Genomic DNA, 13,732 nt, shown 5'->3' with positions numbered 1-13,732 from the left:
ATAAAGATTTTGTCTCCTTTCTTCTTTCTGAACAGCAGCAATAGGAAAGATAACAAACAGAATGGCCACTCATGTGATGCCTGGAACCACTGTCTCCTTGTGGGCTAAAGAATCAGTAACAATGTGGTGCCCATAAGCCATCATTACATATCTTTTAGTAGGCGGACTCTAAGACCGCTGTGATAATTAAAAACCATTTTTTAATTTAATTAAAAAAATTTTTTTTACAAATAAATTTTTACAAATTTTTTACAAATCTACAAATAAATTTTTTATTTTATTTTTGAGAGACAGAAACAGAGCACACGTGGCGGGGGGGGGGGGGGTGTGGTGGGCAGAGTGAGAATGAGACACAGAATCTGAAGCAGGCTCCAGGCTCTGAGCTGTCAGCACAGAGCCTGATGAGGGACTTGAACTCACAAACTGTGAGATCATGACCTGAGCCGAAGTCGGTTGCTTAACCGACTGAAACACCCAGGTGCCCCCCATTTTTTAATTTTAAAATTTACATTCTAGGTGAATGACCCTGAAAATAAAAATGGGCCTATCACACTGATATTGGAGGACTATTTTAGACACAGCAGTGAGGTATTCAGTTTGACTGACAAATTCTTTCTTTCTGGTAAGAAAGGATCATCTACATTCATTTTATTAATGTCCTCAATATGGGGAAAACATATTATGTAACTTGACCTAATTAAAAAAAGAACTTAAACATTCATTTAATATTACTATAAAAACTTCCCTAAAATAAGTAAGCTCTATTAATAATGAGTTAACAAAAAATATATTTCTCTGGAAAAAGTTAAGTAATATTCAAGATATTTTACTGTTTTGCAAATCCAAATACATGTAATTCTAAGAGGACGCTAGGTAACTAGTTTTTGTATCACTGGGACCAGGAAATTATCTAATAGAAAAGTCCTGGACTCTGGGACACTGGATTGCTTTTGGCCTTTCAGTGCCGCCAAGTTCCCCATTCCCTGCATAAACCAAAGGCAAAAAACTCCTTGGTACACCAGTGAGGAAGATATCAAAACAGGCTTGCAATAACGTGTTTTAGCAGGGCTGCCACAGGAGAGAGAGGAAGATGCAAAAGTTCAGGCTGTAAAGGGATTAATTGGCTTTTACTGGTTTACTGGTTTTTATATTTTGATTTTGGAAGTTACCAAATGGGCTACCACTGTGTATGTGTGGTATGTAATGTCTAAGGTGAATCCCAGTGAGCCCCACCCTCCTGGTGTTTATGCTCTATGGAGTTCTCTCTCCTGGAGTATGGGCCACACCATATTCCTAATGAGCAGAACAGTGCAAAATTTATGGGATGTCACTTCCAAGATTAGGTTGTAAGAGACTCTGATTTCTGCCCTTCTAGCTTGTTCCCTCTCTTGCCTTCTAGCTTCCTTGCTCTGGTGAAGCTAACTGCTTTGAATTGCTCTATGGAAAGGACCCATGAGAGGCTGCTGGCCACAGCCAGCAAGGAACTGAGATCCTCAGTCCAACAGGCCACGAAGAACTGAATCCTACCATCAACCACCCGAGTGAGCTTGGAAGCGGATCCACCTTCATTTGAACTTTAAGATGACTTCACCCCCAGGCAACACCTTGATTGCCGTCTCATGAGCTGGAGAACCCAGCTAAGTAAGCGGCACACAGATGCCTGACCCACAGAAACTCTGAGACAGTAGAGGTTGGTGTTTAAGTGATGAAGTTTTCAGGTGATTGGTTACTGAGAAATAGGTAACTAACACAGCATACAGAACTCCAAAGCAGGGATCAGCAAACTTTTTTTTGTAAAGAGCTAGATAGTAAATATTTTCAGGTTTGTGGACCTTACGGTCTTTTGCAGCTACTCAACTTTGCTGTTGTAGCATGAAAGTAGCCATAGACAATATGTAAATGAATGAGCATGGCTTGTCCCAATAAAGCTTTATTTATAAAAACAGGTGGTGATTTGGCCCACTGGCTGTAGTTTGCCAACCCCTGCTCTAAAGTACAGGTTCTGTGGAAATGTTATTTTCGAGTTAAAAGGCAGAGATGATCTCCATTTTACCACTGTATAAAAATTATTTTAACGATTAAAAAAAGAAAGCTCAACCTATCACAAGACAACAAACACAAATAGTTGAAAATGGAAACAGTTGTCCAATAAGTCTCTGAGTTTGGTAAGTACCTAAGAAGTACAAATATCTTTTATGATAAATGGGTCCCTCTCTATTTACATCTGATACAGAAAAGTTTCAGTCCAAACTGGAGGTAAATTTGAACCACAAGAACACTTACTAAATTAGCTGTTTATCACAACTATGATCGCAACAGCTCCTTAATTATGCACTGGCTTTCCCTTCATATATCATGCTTTTCTGACAGTAAGAGCGGATGATTACCTTTGCTTTTGGACAGTGGTGATGGCGGCTGCTCTGTAAACACTTCTAGGGGTGGGGAATCATGGTGGTCGAAGTCTTTGTCCATGGCTTCTATGAGACTGGTGATGTCTGAGTCCTCTGAGCTGTGCCTTGTGCTGCTGGCACGTTCTGGGTGGGAAGGGTGCGAGAGGGGGGCGGGTGACAGCCTTTCCAGCTGCGGTTCCTGGTGCTGAGGCACTGGTGGTGGCGGTGGAGGTGGAGAGTGCCGCTCCAGTGGGCTGTGGGCATGGTGCTGACTGCTGTGCTGGCTCTGTTTTGCCCCTTTGGACTTTCTGCCTGCTGTGTGACCCTGGGCCACTGCATTTGAATCTAAGACAAGGGGGCTTGCTTTACTAGCAGATTGTGCAGAAGTCCTGCTAGAAGTGCTTGAGCTGTTTTTGGCTCTGACGTTTTCCACGTCAGCTGAGTTTCTATTGCTGTGACTGCTGTGTGGGTGGACCGGTGGGCCACACTGCTTGTGACTCCCTGCACTGGGCCGGGATGACGAGCCGCCTGCTCCACAGAACCCCCTACTGTGACCGGGGTCACAGCTGAGTGTGTTCAAGCTGAAAAAAGGACCAACTGTAGATCAGTAAATAGCAACCTACAAAATCTAAGATTAAAAAATTTTTATTTCATCAGTACAGCCGCAAGAGAAAAATACAAGCTACTCTAAGGAAAAAACCCCAGCAAGACATAGGGATACTTTCCACAATTTTATAGGGTCTATTCTCTGAAAATTTAGGAACCAAGTCAGTGATCTTATTACGAATATTTTAACCCTCACCAACATAACAAAAACGTGGGATTTGCTGTTGAGTTCTTAGTAGAGAAGACAGCTATATACACAGGAGATTATTAAGTTATTAGAATTAAAATTTTTTCTCCCTTGAGCAAAGATGAAAAGAAAAACTTATTTTTTCTTTGAATTACATCAGTCAAATCTATGTATACTAGAAAATTTATTTCCAGCATGTGAACATACTTTCCTTCAGACGAAATACCAACGATTCTCCTGAGATCAAATGGTCTTCCCACATCAAAGGGGGGGTTCGAGGCCTCAAAGGATAGTCGCCTTCGAAATGGCTCCCAAATTCCTTGAGCTTCTAAATAGGCTGTTCCAATTACCAAGAGAAACAGAGCACTGTAGGGGTACAGAAGGCGGAGCAGCGGGATTCATTTGTTAGTGCAAGAGTAACAAAATTTAATATTAAAGGCAGAGTTTCTTGGTAAAGTACACAAGGATATAAAAAACAGAGATGCTGGTGACAGTTTTCATTGGACTGGACAAAAACAAAGCACTATGGATAAAAGTCTACACACTTGTTTTTACAGAATGCCAACTTACATGGAGACTTCTATAAAGAAAATAATTATTTGTATCAGAACAGACACTTGGAGGACACTTTTCCTTTTACCAAGAAGGTAAACTATCTTGCAGTTTTAACTCTCTACCAACTCCTTTCCCTTAAAGGATGTGTGGGGTAACCATGTAAATTTAGAGGCAAGTGTATCTAACCCTCCACACACATAAACAGACTGAAAAAAAAAAAGATAAGGTTGCTGAGGATTTAAAAAGTATTTCTCATGTTTCATGTTGCTTGGGTCTGTTTCAAAAAAAATATTCTATCATGTTGATTAAGTTACATATGCTGAAATGAAGTAACTGTACCTGGTAAATTATAAATGGTTTTTTCCCTTTAAGAAATTAACATGTACTTAATTTGTGTAACAAATTTTAAGGGAAGAAGATATGTCTTTACTGTATATGCCACCCAACCAGGGTTAGTTCTGACTGCTCCCACTAGTGTGCGCAGGTTTGACTGAGGCAGAAAGATCTGTTCTGTTCACTGACAGATTCCCAGCACTCAGAAGAGTGACTGGCACACAGTGAGCATGTGATGAACAGTGTCAAGTGACGCCTGAATACCAACCTCAAAAAAAGACACAAGTACCTCATTATTCCTGAGATGATGATGTACAGAGCCAGCTCCCAGTTGGGTCTGGGGAGGGCTTCTGCACAGGTTGCTAACATATGGTATGGAAGGGATGCGTTCAATACAAATACAAATTCAGAGCCACTGGTTGTTATAAACTTCAGTTCACGAATAACTCTAGAAGCTGTGAAATCAGGAGTAAACCTAAAACAGAATGGTAGCAGTCAGACTAAGTTTTAAAAATATACCATAGCAGTTTACATATAACACCAGTCTCACACACCTTTGAAGCCTAACAGAGAATTTGAGAGTTTGATAGTTCTGTGCCACTTCCTCATTTTAAGATGGAGAAAGCATTATTCCATGAGGTTAATAACAAATACAGCTATATTCTGTGGATAACTGAAGAAATTACATGAAAAAGAATAACGCAGCTTTGCGTAATTATTAATTCAGGAAGTGTTCTCTGAGCTTCTCTCCCTCCCCCTTCTTTTCTCCTTTATCTGAATCTACCCTCTTCTCCCAGGATATAGTTCCAATAACACCTTTGAAAAAAAAAACAAAAAACCACCCAAAAAACCCAAAACCATCCTAGCCCTTGTCCTATCTCCTGCAGTACTTCTTTCTGCCCCAATTATTTCATTTTTTACTTTTTGTTAACTGTATGCTCCCCAACCAGATGATCTATACCTTGAGGAAAGGTGTCTTATTCTTCACTGTACCTTTAGGTACCAAGCATTATACCTTACCTGAGTAATACCACTATGTACTGAGTCAACGTCCATTGAACACCATGAAATTATCACTCAATTAAGGGGACAGAGGTCACATTTTATTACATAAACTCTATAATCTAACAAGTTGTCAATTAATATTAAAATAGGCTGCAGCTATTACTAATACAGGCAAAAAAAATTATCTTCTGACCAAAATATTACACACTCCTACATTGCACACACAGAAAAGTGCACGTATGTGATACAAGGGACTGGTCTGTTGCTGAGACTGAATTTATAGTCAATTTCCTACCGACATGTTACACTTTAACCCAACCCTGAAGATAATTTTGAAACCAGTTTCTAAGATTATCTGATCCACTTCTGATACAGAGGAAGTTTCACAATTTTGAAAACAATGAAGAAATAACCAACGATTAAGTGGAAAAAAGAAATCAAATAAACTACATTTGTGGATAAAATACCTTTTGTTGTATGAAAACGTTATCTTTGCACGGAGTTTAAGCAATTGTATTATTTGAGGTTGATGAGAAGCTAGTGATTCGTTACACCTCAGAAGAAAATACTTACAATATGATTATGTCTTTAGAGGCGTTGGCGCTTAGTGCAAACTCTTGACAATTAACAACTTTAAAGCCATATCCCTCACATGAGTACCCACTGACTTCAATGGTTTCTATGTGAATCTGAAGTTGTCCTGTATTCTCTACTTTAAATGTTCTTTTCAATGTGAAATTTGGTTCTCTTAGTTTTAAATCTAAAGGAAAAAAAAAATCAAGAGTGAATATAAATCTTGCATGCTCTCCAGATTCAATGAATATATGCCAGACATTATGAACTACCTCCTCATGCCAAAGAGATCAGCTGGTACCCAGCTTTCATCAGAAGTACTCCACTTTACTGTGTCATTTTAGACACCAAAGTTTAATTATGCTTTACTTTCCATACTCAGAGTAAACCACCTAAGACATGCAATGAATACAGAGCCTTTAAATCTTTTAGGATCCAAATTAAACAACCCTGAAAGCAAGTCAGAGTATTTCATTAAAAATCTTAAGTATTCATCACTAATATATACAGGTGCATGTATAGAAATACTGTTCTTTTTTGGGGAATTATTTATTGTTGGAAGCAAATACTGAAAGTTGTGCCCTTGGAACTGTTAGGAATACTTACTATCTGTACAGTCTTTCAATAATGCTTCTGTGATTTTAAAGCGTAAGGAACTCCCTGGACCAGGAAGTTTGCCTGCTACTCTCAAGTTCTCAGTTGTTCCTTGTCCTTGGACCATCACAGCATCCACCACAGTCAGGTTATTTCTGTGCAAGAAGAATTACAGAATTTTCTCCCACTAAATTTGAGACTGAAACATTTATCCTCTAAGAATTTAAAAATCTACACAGAGAGAAGGGTTTTTCAGTTTTAAGAGTCACACATGGTACAGTAAGAATATTTTTTCAGGTTTTCAAGTTATAAACATAATCACAGAGGTACATTTCATCCGGTGTGGTGTGATGCGTGCATGTTTTAGACAAAGTGAATACCCTATTTAATAAATTAGACACGTAAACCCAAATTAAAAATCAAGTAAGGACTTCTGTATAAGTACTAAAAACTGACCCACACTTAAATCATAATGCATACCTGATTATGATTAGTGAAGAAACAGTTCTGTTGTGAATTGGAGTAAACTTTATTTTGACAGATTTCTTTTCTCCAGGTTTTAAAATTAGGTTTAAAATTAAATGTCGAGACAGGCCTTCTGTAAATCCTGTTGAACTCTGCAGTGGATGAGCCTTGAATCATTGGGTAAATAAACAGAAGTCATTACTATATTCTCTGGAAAGACTTTTCCTTTATGCCATCCACAGCCCAGTATGAGTTTCTTGAATAGATTAAATATGTGAACAATTTTATTCCTCATGATTTAGATACTGGTCAGTTTGCAAGCAGAAATGGGCAACCAGTGATGACCCTTACTACTGTGCATTAAGTCCCCAAGAGGGCTTTGAACCCCAAGTGACCAAAGTCCTCATATTTGTTAGGCATTTGTTTTTGTATACAGATCTTTTTATTTTTAACTTAAAAATTTTTTGAAATGTAATACACATACATAAAAGGACACAAACTTAAGAAGTGTAGCTCAATGTCTTAGCACAAAGCAAACAGCCGTGCACCCAGCTCCCAGCAGCCTTAAGTCTCGTGGATGCTGTTCTCACTTTCACACTGTTTTCCTGCTCCTTCCCCCTCTGGTGGGTATCAGCCAAAGGGTCTTCAGGTTGCATCAGATTTTATTTGTAAAAATAATTCTAACTCAATATCAATCTATCTTTGAATTTTGAGAGCTCAGCATATAATTACTGTTTCATTAACACTTGATGACTGAAAGATTAAATAGTTTAATAACCAAAATAGGACTTCTTGACAGCTTGTTATTGATAAAACTTATTTTTTTAAATGTTTACTTATTTTATTTTTTTAAAATTTCTTTTTAACATTTATTCACTTTTGAGAGACAGACAGAGAGTGGGGGAGGGGCAGAGAGAGAGGGAGACACAGAATCAGAAGCAGACTCCGGGCTCTGAGCTGTCAGCACAGAGCCCGATGTGGGGCTTGAACTTGGAACAGTGAGATCATGACCTGAGCTGAAGTCGGATGCTTAGCCGACTGAGCCACTCAGGCACTCCTACTGATTAGGTTTAAATATTCGTTTTGTATTTAAAAAAAACATAAGGATATATTGTTAATAAACCTTACAGGTTTATTTTTGACAGAGAGAGAGAGAGAGAGAGAGAGAGAGAGAGAGAGAGAGAGAGAGACAGAATATGAATAAGCAGGGGAGGAACAGAAAGAGGGAGACAGAGGATCTGAAGCAGGCTCTGTGCTGACAGCAGAGGGCCAGATGCAGGGCTTGAACTCATGAACCATGAGATCATGACCTGAGCTGAAGTCCAACACTTAACTGAGCCACCCAGGCACTCCTACTGATAAGATTTAGATATTCATTTTGTATTTAAAAAAAATATAAGGATATATTGTTATGATTTTTAAAAAATGTTTGAGAGATGGGGGAAGGGGGAAGGGGCAGAGGGGGAGAGAGAATCCCAAACAGGCTCTGGGCTGTTAGCTCGAAGCTTGACTCAGGGCTTGATCCTACCAACCATGAGATCATAACCTGAACTGATGTCAAGAGTCGGGACACTGAACCAACTGTGCCACCCAGGCACCCCAACTATTCTAATTTTTTTTCCAACTATTCTAATTCTTAAGTAACATTGTTTAACCATTTTTGGGGGAAGGGTTGGCATCACTTGGATATATTTTTATTTTAGAGAGAGAGAGAGAGAGAGAGAGAGAGAGAGAGAGAGAGAGCACGTGAGCATGGGAGGAGAGGGGCAGAGGGAGAGAGAGAGAATCCTAAGCAGGCTCCATGCTCAGCACTCATGCTCAATCCCACGACCCTGGGATCATAACCTGAGCCAAAATCAAGACTCAGATGCTCAACCTGAGCCACCCAGGTGCTCTGGCAACACTTGACTATAAACGTCCATGGCTCATCATGGCTCTGCTAACATGTGGAAGGGGAGTGAGGTTTGTACGACTTTCTACTCCACTTGGCATAGTTAGGTTTCAAACACAGATCTACCTACCTGTGTTAGCATGATTCTACAAACATTATTTCTAGTCAATAGACTTACTGACGCCCTTAATTTTTAACTCTTGATTCTGAGGCACAAACTTTTTTCTGCATCTAACATTCTTCTCTGTCAACATCTACCGGGACAATGGAATATCCTGACTGCTCCAAAATGGTTGGTAAATAAGTTCTTTGTTAGGTAAACTATTCTGAGTAATTGATGGACACATTATATACTACGCATATCTTACCAATAAACACTAGCTAATTTAAACTCTGATGATTTGGCAAACATTTGAGGATGTTGTGATGCCTCAGGGATATCATTAAGGCCTCAATAATTCTCAGTAATTTTGCAGTAGTGGCTCTCTAAAGAGTGACCCATGGGACCCCTGGGGATCTCAGAATCTTTTCAGTGTATCCATGGTGTCAAAACTATTTTCATAACACTGGCAGATGCTATTTGCCTTTTCCACTGTGTCGACATTTGCACCAATGGTCAGCAAAATCAATGGTGGGTAAAACTGCTGATGCTTCAGCTTAAAGTAAAGGCAGTGGTATCTAACTTCCTTAGTAGCTACTGTCTTCTTCACTGCCATGTACCTGTAGTTAAAAAAAAGTTATTACTAATAAAGCAGTAATGATACTAATCTTAATAAATCTCAGTCTTTGGGCACATGCATTTTTACCATTGTGTGATAAAATGGGAAGTATGCATATAGCACTCCTGCTGCCTGCTGAAGTACCATGTTGTCTTGAGAAGCTATCATTTGAGATACAAATAGAATTAGCTGCTTTTCTCCTGGAAAACCATTTACAGTTGGAAGAATGATTGACAGTTAATCTGTGGTTATTCAGACTTTGATATTTGGTGACAAATTCACAAAAATGAAGTGCATCTATCCAATCAAGGAACAACAACTGACGTATTTGCTGCCAATGATAAAATTCGAGTGAGAAAATTTAGAATTATGGGAAACTTGAATCCACCCCCTGTGAACTTCACAGCCTCCCAATAGTTAAAGAATTCCCTGATGAGACTGGTAGTTGTATTAATGAATATTATTTTTTTTGAATTTTATAGAGTGAATCATGTCAACATTTGGAAGCTCTGCATATCTAGATGAACCAATATTTTCTGAATGACTGATGCATAGAGTTAGAATTAATTAAAAAGGCAATTAAGATACTCCTTTTTTTAATTTTAGAGAGAGAGAGAGAGTGAGCGCGAGAGCATACACATACAAGGTGGGGGCAGGGGCAGAGGGAGAGAGACTGAGAATCTGAAGCAGGCTTCATGCTCAGCACAGAGCTGGATGCAGGGCTTGATACCATGACCCTGGGATCATAACCTGAGCAGAAATCAAGAGTCGGATGTTCAACTGCCTGAGCTACCCAGGCACCCCAATCTTTGGCCTTTTGTATAAAAAATCTCTCAGTTTTAATTTTTATTATGCTAAATATGGATAGATATAATCCACATAAACAAAAAAATCTCTTTGGAGTCCCGAATAATTTTTAAGACTATAAAGGAGACCCAATACTTTGAGAACCACAGTTTTATCAGCACTATAGAGAACTGTGATAGAAATTACCGTAAGTTCACCCTAAGACCTAGAACTTCACATTTATAATAAATTTCTGAAGTCTATTCTCATTCATCTTCCTACTTCTCACAGTGCCTATACTTCAGTGTTTTATATCTTGCAAATAACACAAAAGAACTTGTATTCAATAAGAAAAAAAGGTAAAAATTAGCTCATTTACTTCTTATGTGTATTTCCATCCTTATCAAAGCAGAATGAAAGGAATTTCTGGTTACTGAGATTTCTAATTATTTGGAATCTAGATAACCTTGAGCTTATTAGGTTGTCACTCTACGTATGGAAAAAACAGATTACAAAAAGATTCCAAGAGAAGGGCATGAGACTAGAATATATGATTGCCTAAATTTCAGTCTAGTGTTCTATTATTTGGCAGAAGAAAGACATATTGAGAATTACTTTCCTATACAAAATTGACTTAAAGACTATATAAAAACTATTCTACAAAGGTTTAGCTAACATATGCTTTAGAGAATAAAACACAAAACTATGGGAAAGCACACACATATTTCAAGAACTATAAAATATCTGGTTTAACGGGCTAATTAGTGATTCCTAATCAGCAATGACCATGTGGCATGAGTATGGGCAAGGGCTCTGGGATCTGAGAGAACTAGACTTGAATTTGGCCCTGCCAGTTATCACGGGTATGAACTTGGGTAAGTTGCTTTCTTTTCCTGAGACTTCTTTTTCCTGCCAAGTGAACAAGGGAAATACCTCCTGGGTTACTAGTAATTGCTCAGTTGGCTACTATAATGACTATGTGAAATTATAAGTGTGAATGTCTCTGGCAAATGCTCACACATACTAGATGCTCATGAAAAACTGGGAAAGGTTCTTTAACATAGCCCCCAAATACTAAAAACACTTTGCACTGCTTTTCTTTCCTGGCCTACTGAGCCACAGATTGTCTTATCCAGTCAACACTCACCATGGTCTTCCTACATACCAAGGAACCAACTGAAGGGCTTCCCAAGTGAGTTTGTTTAATCTGTTCAACAACCATGGGTTTGGCATTCATTGAGCTTACAATTTTATTAGGAAGTATCCAAAATAAAATTTTAAATGACTGAGCTGATTATTTTGAGGCTTAATAAAAATAAATTATGTTAGTTTATACCACATTTATATATCCTCAGGGTTTCTGGTTGTCATTATTATAAAACTTCATGAGCTTATAATGCCTGCAAACAGGAACCTTCTATCCTGTGTGCTTCATGTTCTAAATCCCATCCATTCCTCCTGGTTTTTTGCCTCTAAAATGATTACTGGACTGCTTTGACTTCTTTAGTAACCTGCCCTTCAGTCAAATTTCAGGGTAGTCAGTAGTTTTCTTCCAAATTTGCTCTGATCATATCATAGTTATTTCTTTGGAATTAGTATGAAGTTTACATACTTACAGTGTTTCTGAAGACTTGGAATTCTAGTGTTCTTAAATCTATCTTTGCAACCTTACTCAAGTTAAACCTAAAATAAAAAATGTACATATATTTCTTCATAAACAGCATCATAATTAATTAGGGGGTAAAGAGTAATTATTAAGTTTGTATTTTATTTGCAAATTACCTTCTGGCTGATTTTGAGGTCAGTATTACCACATTAATGGCTTTCCAAAAATTAAAGGTCACAACTTATTGTTAATATTTTGCTCATTTTTTAAAAACTAAAACATTTGAAAGGTTCCACTTGCTTTCTCTTTATAATTTTTTAGAAAGGAGTTCAACATTACTTTTTCTTATCTTAAGCTGAAAACTTTTCTAGATACTTAAATACTTAGATATAGCTATATCTCTCCCCAGTACTTCCTCTCAATTTTAATTACAGATCTAGAATTTCTCTAAGCCAATTCTATTACTGTATAAGCTGCAATAAAGTTTTAAATGTATAAAATAATAATCGATGCTAATATGGAACATTTTGATTATTTAAAGCAATGCTTACCTTGATATTAACTTATCTACAAAGACTGAAGGATTGGAATATAAAGCTAGAGGAATAAATTGTATATAGACAGGAACATCTGCAGGATTTTCTAAAGTAATCTCTTCTTCCTTAAACAAAGTAACAAAACAGTAAATGAGAGGTTTCCACAGTTAAAAGTTAAGGGTAGATACTTTATAACCCTATTATATATTTCCCAAAACCAAGGTCATTCTGAATACTTACTGAGGAGCAGTTTGTATTAGTAAGTGGAAATTTCAAGTGCCGGGGGGAGCTAATTATAGAAGGCCAAGAGAGCTCAGCAGTGATTTTTGACAGTATATTTTTTTGAAGGTCTGTATTTACTTCAAATAAAGCGCTCAATCTAGAAAAAAATAATTTGTAAGTCACTATATCATTAAAAATTTTTTCTCAAATGTTTATTTATTTTTGAAAGAGAGAGACAGAGCGTGAGTTAGGGAGTGGCGGAGCGAGAGGCAGAGAGAGAGGGAGACACAGAATTCAAAGCAGGTTCCAGGCTCTGAGATGTCAGCACAGAGCCTGACGCGGGGCTTGAATTCACAGTGAGATCATGACCTGAGCTGAAGTCAGACGCTTAACCGACTAAGCCACCCAGGCACCCCTGTAAATCACTATATCAAAATAAAATATTTGAATTTTCTGAATATGATCTATTATTATATTCTTAAATAAACACAGTTTTATTTGCTCTGACATTTTACTACACTTTTAATAGACACGTATGAAGATGTCTCTGTTTTGGCACAAAGAGCTGCCAAAGTCTCTATCACTGATCACCTGTGTTGTTTTTTGTACCAAATATGTAAAGGACAAGGCAGGTATACACAGATAACATATGGTGTTAAGGGGATCCTAAAGGATCCTGCATGCCTAGTGGAAAGATCTAGACACCAACAGCAGGCTGCTGATGAATATTCATCAGGACAACCTATGGGATGGCAGTGCATTGCTTGGCATATGGCTTTCCCTCTTTGGGATTAAAAAATGAAGGAAAATCCTGACATGCAATGAAGATGTTAGTTGAAGTGGTAATACATATGGGGCCTTTATACAGATATATGTAAAGTTATCAGCAATATTCAGGATGTCATCTGAGTATTTCCCTACTTATGACTGTTCAAGAACCAGCTGTTTAGAGACCAAGAACACATTTCCTAAGGAAACAACATTACACATGGGGCTAAGGTCCCTGGGCCCAAACACTGAAGCCTACTTTAACCCACAATACCAGTGAATACCAATACTCTATGTTGGTAAGAATACAGGCTTTACAAGACTAGAAACAGAAATTCTCTGTAACATACACAGTGACACAGTAGGAGCGGGGAGAATGCCACACTCACTGTGCACCTGGGACGTGATGGTACGGGGTAGATGCAAAGCCCAGCTCTTTAGCAGTGGAGTGTTGGGCACAGGTGGAGGAAGGTAGGGGTTTTGGTGGGTAGGAGGG

General features: G+C 38.2%; 1 protein-coding gene across 1 annotated transcript in view; it reads right to left on the bottom strand.

Annotated features, from left to right (window-relative positions):
• The window catches only part of TMEM131 (transmembrane protein 131), a 234,990-nt gene that overhangs the window by 32,098 nt on the left and 189,160 nt on the right, over window positions 1–13,732 (bottom strand). Inside the window, exons 23-31 of the mRNA XM_053890619.1 lie at window positions 12,487–12,625; window positions 12,262–12,371; window positions 11,721–11,787; window positions 6,724–6,875; window positions 6,256–6,398; window positions 5,650–5,836; window positions 4,361–4,546; window positions 3,391–3,549; window positions 2,388–2,971 (exon numbers count right to left, since the gene is read on the bottom strand). Of these exons, the coding sequence (XP_053746594.1) occupies window positions 2,388–2,971; window positions 3,391–3,549; window positions 4,361–4,546; window positions 5,650–5,836; window positions 6,256–6,398; window positions 6,724–6,875; window positions 11,721–11,787; window positions 12,262–12,371; window positions 12,487–12,625 (1,727 nt within the window). The remainder of the gene's footprint in view (window positions 1–2,387; window positions 2,972–3,390; window positions 3,550–4,360; window positions 4,547–5,649; window positions 5,837–6,255; window positions 6,399–6,723; window positions 6,876–11,720; window positions 11,788–12,261; window positions 12,372–12,486; window positions 12,626–13,732) is intronic.

The sequence above is a fragment of the Panthera pardus genome, unplaced genomic scaffold, assembly GCF_024362965.1.
Source record: "Panthera pardus isolate Hobbes unplaced genomic scaffold, ASM2436296v1 HiC_scaffold_25, whole genome shotgun sequence".
NCBI lineage: Eukaryota > Metazoa > Chordata > Mammalia > Carnivora > Felidae > Panthera > Panthera pardus.
Note: the sequence above shows the minus strand (reverse complement) of the source record. Positions and strands in the feature narration are given on the sequence as shown.